This window comes from Callorhinchus milii, unplaced genomic scaffold, assembly GCF_018977255.1.
Source record: "Callorhinchus milii isolate IMCB2004 unplaced genomic scaffold, IMCB_Cmil_1.0 Scaffold19, whole genome shotgun sequence".
Lineage (NCBI taxonomy): Eukaryota > Metazoa > Chordata > Chondrichthyes > Chimaeriformes > Callorhinchidae > Callorhinchus > Callorhinchus milii.
In genome coordinates this window covers 12370247-12389200 of record NW_024704760.1, presented here as the reverse complement: position 1 = coordinate 12389200, position 18954 = coordinate 12370247, and the positions used below count along the sequence as shown (strand labels likewise).

The 18954-nt window shown below is 43.2% G+C and overlaps 1 protein-coding gene across 3 annotated transcripts in view; it reads right to left on the bottom strand.

The window, feature by feature from the left end:
- Positions 1–8220: 8220 nt before the first annotated feature.
- Positions 8221–18954, bottom strand: part of LOC103190280 (insulin-like growth factor II) — a 13045-nt gene continuing 2311 nt past the window's right edge. For all 3 annotated transcript variants that reach the window (XM_007911000.2, XM_007911002.1, XM_007911001.2), the window contains 3 exons: positions 15460–15607; positions 10975–11150; positions 8221–9633 (listed from right to left, as the gene is read on the bottom strand). In XM_007911000.2, the coding sequence (XP_007909191.1) occupies positions 9418–9633; positions 10975–11150; positions 15460–15607 (540 nt within the window). In that variant the 3' untranslated portion in view covers positions 8221–9417. The remainder of the gene's footprint in view (positions 9634–10974; positions 11151–15459; positions 15608–18954) is intronic.

Genomic DNA, 18954 nt, shown 5'->3' with positions numbered 1-18954 from the left:
TTTCACCGCAAAAAATGCAGTCAATTCACTTTACAGTGAAGTGCTTTGAGATGTCTCGAAGACATGATAAGGCACTGTATCAAATGCAAGGATTATTATGATTATGAACATCTTAAAACACTTCACAGGAATGGTGGGAAATATGGAGGAAGGTAGGAATAGTGCGTCATAGCATCTAAGGATGTTGACCAAATGCATGATCAAACAAATAGTTTTAAGGAGGAATTTGAAAGGAGACAAAAGTGCCACCTATTTACACTTGTGAGCCATTATTCCATTTGCCCACACCAATCCATTCTGTGGCCTCTGTGAGGTGGATAGCACTTGTTCCTGAATAAATATGATGGACAAATGGAGAGATTCCACCAGTTTTACACATGAACCAGAGACTCACAAAGCTCTTGGGACACATTCAGCAGCAGTTACACAATTTATTTTACCACTTGGAAGATTTTGTTTGAACACAAACTCATCATAAAGTAGTTGAAAATATGAACTCTCCCGGAATAGTTTCCTTATGTTCCAGACTACCTCAGGAAGAGATTCTGGTAGCACAGAGTCAGGGGGTTCCACTGTTCATTCCTTATCATCACCAACACTCCAGCTCATCTGCTCTTATAGGCTTGTTCCACTGGGTCTCAGAGAAACCATTCAATCTCTAAAAGAAAAGAAAATCCTTGCATTTGATACATACCTTATCACGTCATTGAGACATCTCAAAGGGTTTCACAAAATATACTGTAAAGTGAATTGACTGTATATTTTGTGGGCAAAACGCGGCAGCCAATTGCGCACAGCAGTTTCCCACAAACAGTCGTGGATTGAGTGACCCAATTTTTTATATTTTATCAAGTGATTATTACTGTGTTTCTCCAAACCATTTTGGGTTGGCATGGGACAGGCTGTGGAGAGAGTTGGGTTGGTGTGGGACAGGCTGTGGAGAGAGTTGGGTTGGTGTGGGACAGGCTGTGGAGAGAGTTGGGTTGGTGTGGGACAGGCTGTGGAGAGAGTTGGGTTGGTGTGGGATGGGCTGTGGAGAGAGTTGGGTTGGTGTGGGACAGGCTGTGGAGAGAGTTGGGTTGGTGTGGGACAGGCTGTGTTACTTGGGGAGGGAACTGTGTTTGTTAGTCACACTCTCATAGCTGAGGAAGGGCTCGGGTAAAATGAGTGTCTCTCTGCCTCTGGGACAGAGCTGGGTTGGGTAAGGGGCAGACTGTTACTCTGGGAGGAAGCAGTATTGGTTTGGGATAGACTGTGTAACTGGAGCAGTGGGTGGGTGCAGTAGGAGGAATATGTATTTTTAGTAAATGGTGAAATGGATTTTTCTTTAATTTTAATAACAGTGCTTAAGCACATTGGGGAACTTCAAATAGCACTGCCCTGGTCTGGGATATCCCGGAGACTAAGTGGAAACATTCAGCAATCCCTGCAGTTGCTTTGTGCCTTGGGGGCAGCTAGCTGTTTATTGCTCTGTTCAGCACTCACACAGCTCTCCACACAACCTTTGATTGTCTTCATCAGTCTGGGAACCACACAATGGAGTGAGATAATATTCTGGCTCACCCCACCCCCCACCTCTCTCTCGTTCGCTGTGTGCCAGTCTCTCACTCTTGTTATGTGGTGGTCATATTTCGCTCAGCACCCTCCATTCTGAATTATTATTGTGGTTTCACCACTCCAGCCTACAGCTATTTTTCCCAGCTTTTTCTCGTGGAGCGATCAGCATCCCTTCACTGCCTACCTCACGGCGCAGAATTAGCTTTGGTCAAATCTCAACGTACACAGCAACTTTTAATGTATTTTTCCTTCTTGTTCCTGTCAGTGTAGGCTGTTGAAGAAGGGCTTGGGTAAAATAAGTGCATCTCTGTCCTTGTTCGGGTTTGGCATTCATGAGTCCCCGAGCAAAACATGTCCAGATTCAAGGGGATGATGTCAACAGAGTTCTTTATTGTGGTTTAGAAATGATGTGGTTTAGTAACAATGTCATTCTTGTAAAGATTTTCATAGCAGAAAACCTTAAGTGTATTGGGGAACTTCAAATATATTGACTGTCTTGTTCTGAGATACCCCAGAGCATTAAGTGAGAACATACCATAATCCTCTCAGCTCCTCATGTACAACCTGAACACCACCAGAGATTTACACTTCTCCCCTTTCCTACAGAGAACATCCATGCTTCTATATCTGTAACTATGTGCTATTTGGCAATTCCGGCTATATTCTGAGCCCCTCTGCCAGCTCCTCTAGTCAACAACACTCCTGAGGAAGCGGGAAACGAACAGTGACAGCCTAAACCCACACCCATTGTGGCACTGAGTTAATGAGAGTCGAGGTTTACTCGCCTCGCAAATGAAAGTACCCAGGTTTGAATCCCAGGCAGGGCGACACCTTAGGAAGTTTCCTTACTCCACACACACTGTTTACCTGTTTGTGTTTTAGCAGTAAGTAAGATTCCGGTTGAGAGTCAATTGGTAGGTCGCTTTCCAGGGGTAATAATCCTGCCAAAAATTTTTTACAATTTGATAACTCAACGCACAACTGTTTGTGGGACACTGCTATGCACAATTGGCTGCCATGTTTCACAAAATACACAGACAATCCACTTTACAATATATTCTGTGAAGTTTTGAAGCATCTCAATGACATGATAAGGCGCTATATCAAATGCCAGGATTATTATATTATCAATATATTAAGGTCACTCTGTATCTTAAGTGGATAGATATCTGGCTTCAAGGTGACATTACTGGCAGTGGATTGTTGGAATCGAGCCAGCCTTCTGTAACAGTCTCTAGTCCAGTTCCTGAGCTAGATGGGTCTACAGTATTCCAGGGCACTGCTGATGACAGCACAGCCCAGGCCAGCCTGGCTCATCGGCAGGACCTGGAAGGGTCCTGCCGATGACTCCCTGAGGACAGGGAGTCATTCCGCTCAGCTACTGTTAACCCTGCAGCCAAAGCCCTAATGGCTAGGGTGGTCCTAGCTGGACCAACAGCGGGAAAGCTTGCCGGACAGCAACATCAATGGCAAGTTACGTGGTTTTAGCCGGTTAGACTTCAGCAGCTTCCCCAACACACACTCTGGGGTCCACAAGCCTTGGCTCTTGCCAACCTGTGCCTAATACTTTCCGGAATTAGGTAAACAGGATGTGCCCCTCCAGGGAGAGAGTGTGAATACCAGGATCTCATGGTGTATGGGGCAAGGGCGGTCAATCGGAGTTGAGGTACAGGTCAGCCATGATCTAGTAGAATGGCGAAATAGGTTTGAGGGGCTGAATAGCTTGAGAAGCTGAATGGCCTACTCCTGTTCCCGTGTTCCTGTTCCTGTTCCTATGAATTAAACTCTTACTCTGGGACTGCTGTGGGAGGCAGCCTGCTGTTGTTTGAATCGAATAAGTTTAGTGCGTGACTGGAGATGTACTGTGTTCAGTGCTGGTTTGTGTCAGCCTGCCTCAGTTAGTCACATTCTCACCTCTGAGTCAGAAGGATATGGCTTCAACCTCCACATTGGGACTTGAGCTCATCGCCCAGGCTGACACTAGTGAAATAACACTGAGACAGTTTTTAGAGGTGCTGTCGTTTGGATGAGGCCCCATGTACCTTGACATTAAAGATGCCGTGACACTATTTGACTTTACAATTTCTCCCAAGTTCTCACCAGCAATTGTTTATTAACAAAAACAATAGATATTTACTTCATGGGTGTCTGTGGGACCCCACTGTGCTTAAATTGACTGTCTTTGAACATAGGAACATGGGAACAGGAGTAGGCCATTCAGCTCCTCAAGCCTTTTCAGCCATTCAATAAGTTAATGGCAGATCTCTATCTCTAGAGATACACTTGAGACCAACAACCACAACAACAACTTGCACTTATATAATGCCCACCACCCAGGGTAGCATTTCAGAGTACTTAAAGAGAGCAATTACATGTGGAGAACTTTGACACGTTTTGACATTATAGGCGCTGTATCAAATGCAAGGATTAAGCCCTGTGTGATGTGAGGCTGGAGAGCATAAATGGATAATAATCCTTACATTTGATATAGACATCTTCACATCAGGAGGGCATCTCAAAGTGCTTCAAAGGATTTACTGTAAAGCAAAGGGACTATGAACTTTGCAGGTGAAAGAGTAGCCAATGTACACACAACAATTTGTCCCACAAACTGCCATGAAGTGAATATCCAATTTTATTTAGGAGATTGTTGGCCAGGATACCAGGAGAAACTTTCTTCTCTTTTTGAATTGTGTCAGTTTAATATCTCATCTGAAGCAATGCAAGAGTTGCCCTCTCTCTTTAGTATATGTGAAATCCTGTAACATTTGTTTAGAGCACTTGTCTCGCAAGCGAGAGGACCTGAGTTCGACTCCCAAGCAAAGCAAAACCTTCGGCAAGTTTCTTTAATCCACATTTCTCTGTTTCCCTAGCAGTCAGTAGGAACCCAGTAGTTAGTTGATTGGCGGATCAATTTCTAAGGGTAATATCTTCAAAAAAAAGAATTGAAAAAAAAGAATTTGGTCACTCAATTCACGACGCTTGTGAGACACTGCTGTGCGCAATTGGCTGCCATGTTTCACCCACAAAAAATATGGTAACAACAATAACCAGATTTCATTTATAGAGCGCCTTTCACATCAGGAGGATGTCCCAAGGCGCTGGACAGTTGGGTCGGGACCCGAGCAGGGGGAAATGGTCAGGGTGAGGGGAGGGAAGGGAGGGAGCGAGGAGGGGATAGAGAGTCAAGAGGGGAGCTGAAGGCGCGGTCGAAGAGAAAAGTCTTGAGACCGGCCTTGAAGGAGGAGAGGGAGGAAGCGGCGAAGGCACTGGGGGATGGAGTTCCAGAGCCTCAGGGCTGAGAGGCTGAAAGCCTGGCCACCGATGGTTGGGCGGTTGGGGCGGGGGATGTGGAGCAGACCGGAGCCAGAGGAACGGAGGGTACAGGCAGGTAGGTAGGGGGATAGTAGGTCGGAGAGGTAGGAGGGAGCGAGGCCATGAATGGCCTTGTAGGTGAGGATGAGGATCTTGAATTCGATCCTCTGGGGGATAGGGAGAGGTAACTTCACTTTCAGGATATATTGTGACATGCTTTGAGATGTCTCAATGAAGGGATAATGCTCTATATAAAATGCAAGGATTATTATATTATTTTTAATTTTTGACCAATTCCTTCAATACAGCAAGCGTGGTCTGTTCCATCTACTTGGCAGACATTTAGGAGGAGAGAAGGGCTGATCGCACTCATGTCAGGCCAGGGACATAGGCCCATTGAGGCAGAGAGGGCATGTAGCCCTATGCCAGAGCCTTTTGGCCCACAACTTCAATGGGCCAGACTGTCTGGAGAATTCACGGAGCTTTGCCAGGAAATGAGATGTTCGCACCAGTTGTTCTCAGTGGGGTGGAGATGTTTTACATGGTCTGTTGGGTGGAATGGTCTCGAATGGCTTGATATCCCGAAGTAGGCCAGGAATTCTGGGTTTAAATCCCATTGAGCCGCGTTAGCCCTTTACTCTCTCAATGTTGATAAAATGCATTTGACTGCCTCAGGGAAGAGGTAAGTAATGTCTCCCTTGGCCTGGCATTGTCTCTGACAAGATATCTTCAAAAAGTCAAGTGGGTTACACCAAGGTATTGTTAATGGCTGACAAACCGTTCTGGTTCATCTTGGAGGGATAGGCACGGACTCAAATCAAAGCTGCAATGTGTAGTTACTGCGATCCTAGCTGACCAAGTTCTGTGCTGCACCATTACCGCTAAGGGGTGCAGGCTAGACTTTCCTCTTTCCCGAGCTCCTATGACTACATGCTGTGTCATTGTCGTGAGATTTCCGGGTATTGCATTTCTCACTGGTGCAAGCCTAGTCCTGGCCCCAGGCATGGTGGGAATTGTACAGATGGGGTGGGGTGGGCAGGCGGGGTGCGGTGGGAACGGGTAAGGCTGCCTGAAAACACCAGGGTTTCCCAAACCAAACCACAGCACAACATAAAACATTAGTTGAGCTGAGAATAAAAGTGTGTTTAATCAGCAGAGCTCAATGGAATGTCAATCAATCTGGCACAGATGTGAATGGAGAGCTGTGCCCTGGGTTTCAGCGCTGAGCATGCAGATGTAAGCAAGGACTGGAGTCAAGGCTTTGATGTGCTGCTGGATCAGTGAAGCAGGCTGCAGATAGGTATCAATTGAACATCAGCCACTTGTGCAACTGGGATTCATTAGTGTGTTTTCTTTGTGGTGTTTCCCAAGGCTACATTCTTCTGCATTTACATCATTTTCATTTTTGTAATGAATTCCAATTCAATTCAATTGACCGCCAGTCTCTCTCTCTCTCTCTTTTTTCATTGTGCAGAGAGATCTCATTTCATTCCAGGACTTAGTTTGACAACTAAACATCTCCAATGGCATCACCTGGTGCCATGTTCGAACCAGCATTCTAGGTTTTGAATCAGGCTCTCTCTCCCCACCCCCCTGGAGATCCACACCTCCAGCCCCTTCCCCACCAGGGAATCATGTGGGTTATAACTTGTTGTGATGCTGAGAGCAACTACACTGTCAGATTTATCCTTTGTTTTTGTTCCAAAATGGAATTCACATCACTGAAACACAATAACACAAAGAGCTAGAGATCGGCAGGTGGTCTGACTGAGGCTGTTGGCCTCCAACCCAAGGCTCTGTTGTCTTGCTTGATCCTAAATTCTAAGACAACAATAGAAGGCTCTTTGTTATTGTTGTTGTCTCAGAATTTAAGATCGTACAGAATTTTAGATAAATCTTTAATTCAGTCTTAGCTCAAAGGGCTGGTTCTGTGAGAACTCTGAAACACCGCTTTCCAAGTTAAGTCTGAATTAAGAAGTTTCCAAAATTGTACAACCACCTTTTGAGACAATTGTATTGAGGAAAAAATCATGAGAAAATGTCAGGCTTCACATACCTTTGTATTTGCCAGTGCTCAGACCGATTTGTCTGGTGAGAATCTGCCTCTACTGAGTCACTATTTCTCTGTAAAGTATCTGCTGCCATTGTTGCACAATCTATAGTTACCTATTCTTGTTGTCTCTATGGCAATGTTATTGCGAAGGGCACAGGTTCCTTGATACGTCTCCTCTACTCCCAAGGGTAATTAAACATCTACAACTGAGAAGCAGCTTCTTTTAGTTACGCCCATGTTTCACCATATAAGGGTCAGTGTCTTTGTATATTGATAAGATGATATTGAATCTTATTTTAACTAGATGGCTCTACCATCAAGACTAGTGGTGAGGATTCAACACATTCCTGGCTTGAGCCTCGTAAATGCTGGTGTGAGAAGATGATTGGTACTAGCTGATAGTGCTTTCATCTGTGAGTCAAAAGGTTATGGGTTTGAACTCACCATTGTGCTCGCAATACAATAAGTGTCAGGGCAACGCTGCATTGACAGAGGTGTAGTTGTTCAGATAAGATGTTAAACCAAGATCCCACCTGCCTACGTTTCCGGTGGACATTAAAGATCTCATGGCATTATTCATCCAGATAATCATCCAGATAAATTTAGTCATTCACTTCATGGCTTTTTGTGGACCACTGCTGTGCGCAAATATTGCCTGCCGCGTTCAGCTACAAAAATATAAGGTTTAATGTGAGTCACTACATTTCCCAGTAAATGCTGTGAAGCACTTTGAGACATCCTCCAGATTTGAGAGGCAATATAACAAATGAAAGGTTTATTTTATTAATTATTAGGAAGTAAACCAGACCTGGGTTCGATTCCTTGGTGGGGCAAATGGTTACTCCACACACTTCTGTTTACCCGCAGTAAATAGGAACCTAGGTATTAATTGATCGGTGGATCGCTTTTCTGGGAGTAATAATCCCTTCAAAATAATAAAAATTAAAAATAATAAAAATTTGGTTACCCAATTCATGACTTGTTGTGGGACACTGCTGTGTGCAATTGGGTGCCGCGTTTCGCCCACAAAACATACTGTCCACCAATAATTTTTTTTTTACTTCATGCTGTTTATGAGTTATTGCCGGATGCAAATTGGCTGGTTTGGTCTCTGCAGTTTACAGGAATTCTCTTTGAAGCACTTTGAGTAATTTCAAAGTTGTAAGAAGTGTTGCTTTACTAGATGGATTGAGTCTGTAGATATCCCCAACCTGCATGGCTTCTGCTTAGGTAGTGTGGCCATTAACTCAGAGGTAGTGAGTGAGAAGAAAGAAAGAACATACATTATCATTAAATATAGGTAGAAAATTACAGTACATTTAATCTGTCAATAACTGTAAAATCATCTTGTGTGGCTGACTGGAAACAGAAAGACAAACAGTGTTGGAGGTGGTTACAAAGATTAACATCCTTCTGGATTATTGGCGAAAGGAAGAGTAAGTGACTTAATGCTGTGTAACATAGATATTAATGCAATTCTGTAACGCAGTGTAATACTGGAGTCTAGCGCTGGCTGGGAAACTGTACTGTCCAAATTATAAAGTACAAATAATTCGAGATGTATTAAATAGTTAATTATGAAGTTCGGCAATAAGCAGTCTGCAGGACACGCCGAACCAGGTGACACCCGCAAGCGACTGACACCCACCAAATATTCTAACTTAAATAAGGTGCAACTTCATTGTAACTGTACAAAACCGCATGTTCTCAAATTCCACTTTCTCGAAGACTTGGACTGCAGGTGTGAGGAACGTTGGTGGAGAGAAGGCCCTTTTTTCAATTCATTTTACAGTCAACTCTCCAACACCCTCACTCTAATTCCCTGAACTGTTGAGTTATCCGGAGAGCTCCCGAAACATCCCCTGGTTCAGATTGTTTTTTCTCCAGAGTCTTTTCTGACCAAATATCTCCTCTCTGGAAGCTACGGCATTCCTTGAAGCTGGCTGTTGCAGTCGTTCCTCCTTTTCTGCTAATATTTACTGATTCTTGTGTCATATTAAAGTCTCTTTGGTGCCTGAAGCCCACAAGTAACTGTTGTCAAAGGCTCAGTCTGTAGTGGTCATATGGACTCGCCTTCATCCTTCTTTAAATAAAATAATAAGTAGTCCATAGGAAAGAGCTACAGATTATAACTACTAGGCAGCAGATAATTTGGAACCATTACAATTCCTGATCTCTCCTTCCTGTATCTTTCTCTCTTTCTGGTCAATAAAGTTAGGCTTCACAAACCTCAGGCCGCATTGATTTCAGGTGAAAGGTGAGGTGGTCAATCTAACACCAGACAAAGTGTGGCGCAGAGTTATTGGTGTGGGAGAGAGAGAGGTGAGAGTGTGGGGGGGAGCTTCAAATCTCTGATGGGGAAAGTCAACACGCTCCCAGGTTTCAACATGAATGCTGAATTCACAGTGATATTAATGGGAAAAGGAGCTGATAAATTCACCTGTCCAAATCTGATCTTGAATGTAAAATGGTGTCTTTCTTTAGTAATAATATCACAATGGCGTTCCCTGAAGAGCCGGAACTTTCTTTGGTGACTTACGAAGCAGTACCATTAAGGGGGTCGGGCCGGGTGTGGGAGACAAGTCCTGGAATATTTCCTGCAGTTTTCCTGGCCCGCCACTCTCCATCCGTTTTCTAAATCCTAGGAATTTTGAAATCCTGCGGACGGTGTTGAGTTTTTTGTTGTACCACGTTTGTAAATGTTCCTCCTGAAGGACAAAGGAAATAACTGTTTAGAGACTTCTACAGTGAATGTCAGTGGGAGTGGGAGGGAGGGGGTTGAGTTGTGAGGGAGGGGGAGGGCAGTGTGGGTGGGGTGAATGTGCTTGAGGGAGTGTAACGCCATTTGGCCCATCATGACTGTGCCACTACCACTGTTTTTTTTCTTAATTGCCTTTTTTTTATTAAGACCACCTTCCAGCTGTTTCTCCAATTAAAACAAAGACTGGTGTTAGAGTGGCTTCCTTTTTGGTTCAATACAAGGGGCTATTGGAGTCATCTAGCTTAGTGTTTAGAACACACGCCTCGCAAGCGAGAGGACCTGGGTTCGATTCCTGGCAAAGAGAAATTGGGCAAGTTTCCTTGCTCCACATGCCTCTGTTTACCTAGTAAGTAGGAACTCGGTTATCAGTTGATTGTCGGTTCGTTTTCTGGAATAATCGCTTCAAAAAAAAATTTGGTCACTCAATCCACAACTGTTTGAGGGACGCTGCTATGCGCAATTGGCTGCCACGTTTCGCCCACAAAACAGTCAATTCACTTTACAGTATATTCTGTGAAGCGCTTTGAGACGTTTAGAAGATGTGATAAGGCATTATATCAAATGCAAGGATTATTATTATTATTAGGAGGGAGAGGCACTGGCACATGCCTTGCCAAAAAAAGCCATTAAATCCACAAGAATTATTTCACTCCAATATCTTTCACGTCAAAACACTGGTCATTATGTGTGAATGTGACTGGGAGGGGCAACACACATTCTAAATTCTTGCGGAACTTTCAGTTCCAAGATCACAAGATTAACCTGGAAAAAGGAAGCCTTTCGTCCCATCTGATCTCACTCTTCCAGAATACCATTACAACGTCAACCCTGTTTGTTTTAAATGAGACTCAGTGCCTTGGCCTCAACCAACCTTCCTATTAACCCATTTCAGTCATTAACTACGCCCTGAAACCCTGGAACACTCTTCCTCTATCTCTCTGTGTTGCCCCCTCCTTACCAATCTTCTGGTTTGGCTTGAAGACCTTCCTTTTCAACTTTGCCTACGGTCCCTTCCCTCTGGCTTTGTGTCCTGCCCCACCACTGTCAAGCGCTCTGGGTTGCTACCCTGCGTGTATGGCACTGTGTAAATGCAAGATGTTGTTGTTGTAAGTACCCTCTGCGTGAAGAAATACTCCCAGGGGTCCATCACACACCTTGAACCTATACCCTCTTCTCATCTGTGTCTGAGAGTATCGCTCTGGGTTTAATTCCTCTACCCCTTGCAGGATCTTGTGTACCTCTATAAGCTCACTTCCTTCTGGGGTTGAAGTGCCTTCCCGGGACTCACCTTGTGTTCTGGCTTTCTCAGGAATGCCGGGGGTGGAAGAGATCGAGTTGTCCGGGGTGACGCACAGTATGACTCTAACAGCAGCAGATCACAGCTTCGAAAGCAGCACTCCTCCACGATGCCCTTGTTCGGTCGCTTTATGCTGTACTTGTACTTTATGTAGGAAGTGCTTCGGCCTGAAGGACACAATAATAATAATAATAATCCTTGCATTTGATATAGCGCTTTTCACGTTGGGAGGACGTCCCAAAGCGCTTCACAGAACACACTGTAAAGTGAATTTACTGTATATTTGTGGGCGAACGCGGCAGCCAATTGCACACAGTAGTATCCCACAAACAGTCGTAGATTGAAAATGACCAATTTATTATTGTTTTTGGTTTTGGAGGGATTATTATTAGGCTCTGTGTGGAGTAAGGAAACTTGCCCAAGGTTTCGCCCTCTGCCTGGAATTGAACTCAGGTCTCTCACTTGCAAAGCGAGTGCTCTAACCACTGAGTTACAGGCAGGGTTACAATGGGAAGAGCAACGTGGTGTAGGATAGGAGCTGGTACAGCACCCAAATACTGCACAGAACAAAGAACAAGACTATACTGACGCCTGGTACTGCTCATGATAGCATGCTCACACATTTGTATACATACGTGTGCACATGTGACCATACAAGAGGAATAAGAGGATTCTAGTCCTTAAAGTCAAGAAAGCATGGATAAAGGTTTCTGCTGTGTTAATTTTGAGATACTGGCGTATGTATATTAACTAACATTCAGCCACAAGTTCCAAATTTTTCCAAGTATGTAAAAACCGTTGAACTTTCATACTAATCTACATAATTCACGTACTGAACATGTCATTTCGTTAATGTCACATAATATATCATTAATATCACGATCGTCAGATGTGGAAATGAAGATTCTAGGTTAAAATCCCAGTGGGCTCACTATTTGGAAGTTAATAAAATTAGCCTCCTGGCCACCAATGCCCCAGATTAATAGATCACAAAAATATTCTATGGTGCTGTGAGACATACCAGTAAATATCCTTTAAAATCACAATCTTGACTTTGAAATCTCTTCATGGTCTCTCTCCTCCCTACATTGGAGTCCTGTAGTTTAGTGGTTAGAGAGCTCACCTCGCTTAACAATAATAAACTGCACTTCAATCCACGACTGGTGGGACATTGCTGTGCGCAATTGGTTGCCATATTTTGCCCACAAAATATACAGTCAATTCACTTTACCGTATATTCTTTGAAGCGCTTTAGACGTCTCAACGCCGTGATAAGGCGCTATAATCAAATGTAAGTGTATATTATAAATCAATTTGCTGTTGTTAGTGAGTTGCGTTTCCAAGTGGGGAGTGCAGTATCTTTATGTGATATGTGATATTATGTGATATTATGTGATATTTTTGCATTTGTGATAACGCTGTGAACGGTTAACAAGGTAGAATATTAATCTTCATCGATCAGTGCGAGTTCAGCCCTTATATTTCCGGTGTGATCATTGATTGAGTTGATTGATTTTATACAGTATATTCGGTGAAGCACTTTGAGACATCTAGAAGACATGAAAAGTGCTATATCAAATGGAAGGATTATTATTATTATTATATGGGATTTATTTCAACTCTATTGCTTGCACTCTCGGCTCACTTGATTCAATCTAGCTAACTCGTCACAGCCATTTTCCCTTGGAGTGACAGGTTATGAACAGTTTTACTGTATTTAAGAGTATCCAACTGAGTGATATGCTCCAGCACAAAATTCGTCCTGGATGTTCTGCTCCCAATGCGATCAGCTGGTTTAGAATTTGTCATTGACAGGTTTGAGGGTAACTCTCCCTTAGCCCCTTCCTGCCAATCAGAAATTGGAAAACTCTTGAATTCAGTCTTTAAAGTTATTTGTCCAGGTTTTCCTGGCTTAGTACTAAATGGATTATTCTTTCATAGACATGATGGGCCAAATGACCTCCTTCTGTGCTGTAAATCTCTATGGTTGTATATACCCTTCCTCATTTAATATACTCCCCAAGTCAAGTTGTTATGTGTCCTATTGTTCTTTATGAGGCATTCCTCACATAGATTAGCTGATACTTTTATTTGGAATCTGTTGTATCTTGTAAAACACTTCAGGACATTTATTCACGTGAAAGGCACTGTATAAATGTAAGTTATTATTATTAATAATAATTTGGAAGCAAATTTTCCTCAGTTCTTAAAAAGAAACCAGTTTCCAATTCAGACTTAATTTGCAAATTTTCTAAAATTCTGAGTAACTTTAAAAATTTAAGCCAATGGCTGGTACCAGAAGAAATTTCAAAAGGGATTTCGACAGAGTAGATAGAGGAGAAACAGCTTCCTCTGGTGGGTTGGTCGGTAACCAGAGGACACACATTTAAGATAATTGGCAAAAGAATCGGAGGGGTGATAAGGGGAATTTTTTTAACACAGAGAATTGTTACGATCTGGAATGCACTGCCTGAAAGTAGCTTTCAAAAGGAAATTAGATAGATACTTAAAAAGGAAGAATTTGCAGGGCTATGGGATAACAGTGGGAGAATGGGATTGGTTGGCAGCTCTTTCAAAGAGCTGGCACAGGCACGATGGGCCAAATGACCAGCTTCTATGCTGTAATATTTTATGATTCTAAACCTCCGATTCCTTGAGATGCAAAATAAATGGAACAGCTGACACCTAAATCTTCTACTTAACATCTGGGGCTCAGATAGTAACACAGTAAACCTCACACAAGTCTGATCTGTATAAACTGCATAATGGCCTAAATCGTACATCTGCCCAAGGCCCATTCAAGAGTTTATATTCTATGCAAGTGTCACATAACTCATACTTTGCATAAGTCATATTAAATGTCTGATCCCAACTGATATGTCTGATGTGAGGCTTAGATAATATAGGCTTTCTATAGGGACAAATGTTCAAAGTCACATTATATTTTTAAAACTCACAGTTTTAGAGAGGCTTATGACATCAAAACACTCAAAGTGCTTCAGAGTTGATGACTGTGGTGTGTAATGTAGGAGGCTGCTATTTTGCATGAGTAAAAGTTCACAAACTGCCATGCAGTGAATGACCATTGATCTAAAGGATTGTCAGTCAAGATACTGGATGGAGAAAAACTCCTTTCTCTTTTCCAAGAGTGTCATGAGAATTATAGACTGTCAAAATACAAATAAAATAGAACGATTAGTATTTACTGGAACTGGAATATTATTGACCCCATAGCATGGTGTTGATTAGAATCAACTGGGATCTGCAGCATGGTTACCCAGGTCCTGACTACAGACTAGGCTTGGTAGAGAAGAGCTGAGCATAATCTGAGAGAGGAGTAGATGGAACTTGTTATAGTGTCATTCATAACAATCTGTGTATTTGATGTAGGATCTATAATGTCTCAAAGCACTTCCCAGGAATTAACTCTCAAGTGTATTTATAGGCAATCGCAGCAGCCAATTTGAGCACAATAGGTTCACAAACAGCCATGAAGTGACTGTCAATTTATCTAGAAGGAACATAGAAACAGAAATAGGCCATTCAGCCCGTCGAGCCTGTTCCGCTATTCTATAGAATCATGGCTCACCTACACCTCAACGCCAATTACCCCCCTTGCCCCATATCCCTTGAAACCCTACCAATAATTACTGGCCATGACACTGGGAGAAACTCCCTTCTCTTTTCCATCACACCACAGGATCTTAATAATAATAATAATCCTTGCATTTTGATACGTCCCAAAGCGCTTCACAGAACACACTGTAAAGTGAATTGACTGTATATTTGTGGGCGAACGCGGCAGCCAATTGCGCACAGTAGTATCCCACAAACAGTCGTAGATTGAAAATGACCAATTTATTATTGTTTCTTTTGTTTTGGAGGGATTATTATTAGGCTCTGTGTGGAGTAAGGAAACTTGCCCAAGGTTTCGCCCTCTGCCTGGAATTGAACTCAGGTCTCTCACTTGCAAAGCGAGTGCTCTAACCACTGAGCTACAGGACTCCACTTAGGGTTAAGGGATCTTACACATCCACCTCAACAGGGACCTCAGTTCAACGTCTTACCCAAAAGACGGCAACAGTGCTGGGACCCCCAAGCACTGAAATGGAAAGTTTACCTCTGGGATGTGCCCTTAAGGATGGATACTTGTGGGTGTGGGAGAGGGAATGGAAAAGTGTACTTTGTGTCAGGGGCTGGCTTGTCTTGGCAATTTCTGGGTAAGGGCTGCCGAGATGTGGATTTTGGCTTTTCTATGAAGCCCCAATCCTCAGGGATGCAGTTGTCAAGGAGTAAGTTACGGTATAGAAGTCACATGACCAGTCCATAAACCCAAACAACCCACAAAGTTTACGAGAACTTATTTCCAAGAAAGTAGCGCTGGCGGAATGCACGCTCCTGGAAAGCCAAGCCAAAGCAGGGTTTAAATGAAAGTCACATGTTTAATTAAAGCAGCTAGTGTTAACCTGAACGTACTGAAGTAAAATCCCCGATCTCCACACACAAACTGCAGCGTGTCCACCAGCTCGGAGCCACACAGCATCTCGGCGTCCACCACCCACCAGGGCAGCAATGCTAGACACAGGAGGGGATACAGCAACCAGACTTGCCTCAGTGCATGGACCTGTATGTGACAAAGCATAGAGTTTGGTTAGACACACCAACCCGGAGCATCCATTGTATCTCAGACTACTTTACGGAGAATCTTTGAGGCGTCCAAATCCAGTCTTATTGTTGTAAATCCATCACCCTTAATATTTAATATTACGTTTAATGGCAGAACATTTTTAGAATTCAGCCTTAATTGGAAGCAGTTTCTTTTTAAGAACTTCAGAAAACTTGCTTTGATCCAGGTTCAGAGTGGATTTTGGAATTTCCGCACCATCTTGAGTTTAAAGCTTAAAGATAGAAATTCCACGTGGGTCTAGATTTACTCACGCTTTCTTAGAATTTGGAAAATCCTTAAATAGACTTAATTTAGTGATGTAATATTAAGGCTGAACCCCACAATTGTCAAATTCTACGTATTCTGTAACAATACAAAATAACATTTGTATAGTAGCTTTCACATCGGGAGGACATCCCAAGGTGCTGAGAAAATAAGGAGAAATCTGGACCCAGGTGGAATGTCTCCCCAAAGATGGCAACAAAATGGTCTTTCAGGCTAAGACTAGGTGAAATTTAAGGGTTTTGACGACTAGCACCTTACAATAAATTAAACAGCACTTACATTTTATACAGTACTTTATCACCTCAAAATGTTTCAAAACGCCTCAAACAATGAACTTACTGTATCAACTAGTTTGCTGGTCATTTGAGAATCATAGAATTATACAGCACAGAAGGAGGCCATTCGGCCCATCGTGTCTGTGCCAGGTCTTTGAAAAGAGCTATCCAATTCAACCCCACTCTCCCACGCTCTCCCCATAGCCCTGCAAACTTCTTCTCCCCAAATAATTATCTACTTCTCTCTTACTTCGGCTTCCACCAGCCTTTCAGGCAATACATTCCAGATCCCAACAACTCACTGTGTGAAAACATTTCTCCTCACCTCCCCTCTGTTCCTTTTAACAACTATTTTAAATTGGTATCCTCGGGTTACCGACCCTCCGCCAGTGGGAATATTTCTCCTTGTTCACCCTATTGAATCCCCTTTTGTACACCTCTATTAAATCTCCATTAACATTGTCTGCTCCAAGGAGAATAATCCTCGCTTCTCTTGCCTCTCCTGATAACTGAAGTCCCTCTTTCCTGGTCAATCTCCTTTGCACTCTCTCCAATGCCTTGACATCCTTCCTAAAGTGTGGGGCCCAGAACTGAACACCAGTGTTTTATAAAGGTTATATTATCTCTCCTCATTCTTCCTCCCCAAATTCATCACTTCGCATTTCTGCACATTAAATTCATCTGCCACCTGTCTGCTCATTTTACCAGTCTGTCTATGTCCTCTTGCAGTCTGCTACTAACCTCCTCACGTTTATTACTTTTCCTAGCTTAGTATTATTTGGAAAATTGGAAATTGTGCTCCCTATACCCAATCCAGCTCATTTAAATACATCACAAACAGCAGTGGTCCCAATACCGTCCCCTGGAGGACACCACTGCACACTTCCCTCCAGCCAGAAAAACAACCGTTCACCACCACTCTCTGCTCTCTGTCTCCCAGACAGTTCTGTATCCGCTGCCACTGTCCCTTTAATACCGTGGGCTTCTGTCTCTTATGTGGCACTTTATCAAACGCCTTTTGAAAATCCATATAAACTACATCAACTGCACTACCTTCACCCACCCTCTCTGCTACTTCATCAAAAGACTCCATCAGGTTTGTTGGACATGATTTGCCTTTAATAAATCCGTGTTGACTGTCCTTTATTATCCCATAATTTTCTAAGTGAAAATTTATTTTGTCCCAGATTATAGTCTCTAGAAGTTTCCCCACTACTGACGTTAGGCACTGGCCTGTTGTTCCTGGGTTTGACTTTCTGTCCCTCTTTGTACAGTGGAGTAGCTGCAACCCTCCAGTCCTCTAGCACCACTCGTGTCCATGGAGGATTGAAAGATTGTGGCCAGAGCCTCCACTATTTCCACCCTACTGAAAAAGGCTGGGTTGATGCTGCAGTGTAGTAAAGGTACCGTCCATCAGACGAGGTGTTAAAATTAAAGCCAGGTTCGGGTTAAACAAGCACACTGAGCCCTTTTGACATTACAAGAGGCAATGTGATAAATGTAACGATTGTTACTAACATTCCAAATAATTCTATTGGATTTTTTACATCCACTTGAAACAACCTCAGGTTAACACTTCATCTGAAGCATCGCACCTCTAACACTGCGGTGCCAGTGGTGCCAGTCTGGATCAAGAGCTCGAGTCCTAGTGCCCAGACCCACTGCCTGACTCAGACTGACAAAGTCCTATAAGTAACATGTCTTCTCGGGAAGTTCTATGTTTGAGAAATTGTTCTTCATTTCCTGCATTTTTGAAATTCTGCTTTGTAATATTGGACATTCCAAATGCTCTGTGGGTATTTTTACAGCGGTTGGTTAGGTAATGAGAACCGTGTGCACCCTGTGAATGTGCTGCTCAGCCAGCCGGCCTGGGTCATCCTGCCAGAGACACGCTACTTAACACAGACATCAAGCTTGCACACTCACGTGCGTGCACAAACACACAGGCTTGTGTATATGCAAATAAACACACGAACATGGATACACATGCATGTGGATACACACAATGGCACACATACACCTGTGCACATTTACACACAAGAATACATGAATGCAACCACATGCACGCTCAAATCCACAAACATGGGCACACAGACACACATGCACCCACGCACACACACACGCACACACACAACTACACACATGCACATCATAGTAACATAGAACTAAAGAAAAGTTAGCATTTATCTGGTCACTTGTCCCATCCCATCTCTCCCTGTCAATGGCTACATCATGAAAGATCCTATCTTTCTCTCGTCCCCTCCACCTAGAACCTTCGCTGGGCAAACCGACACAACAACAATTTGCATTTATATAGCACCATTCACGTGGGGTGGCATCCCGGTTCGCCCTCCGCTCTACACTCCATAACTGTGTGAAGTACTTCAATCAACACTCTGTTCCCCTCCCTCTTCACGTGTTTGTGACCGTGATGCCTTGTTGTGAAACTCTTGACTATAGTGTATGAGGTGTTGGGAGTCCAGATTGTCTGCATGATTTCAGATACAGGAATCCTCAATGACATCCTTCCTCTCCTCTCCAATAGAAACATTCCCACTTTCTGCAATTTCTCAAGGTTCAAGTCCCAATCCCATGGATTTATTTTATATTAACAATACATACCTCACCCTCAACTGTAGGAGTGTATATGAGTGTGTGTGTTGATATGAGTGTGTATATTAGTACATATACCCATATATGTGGAGTCCTGTAACTCAGTGGTTAGCGCATTCGCCTCGCAAGTGA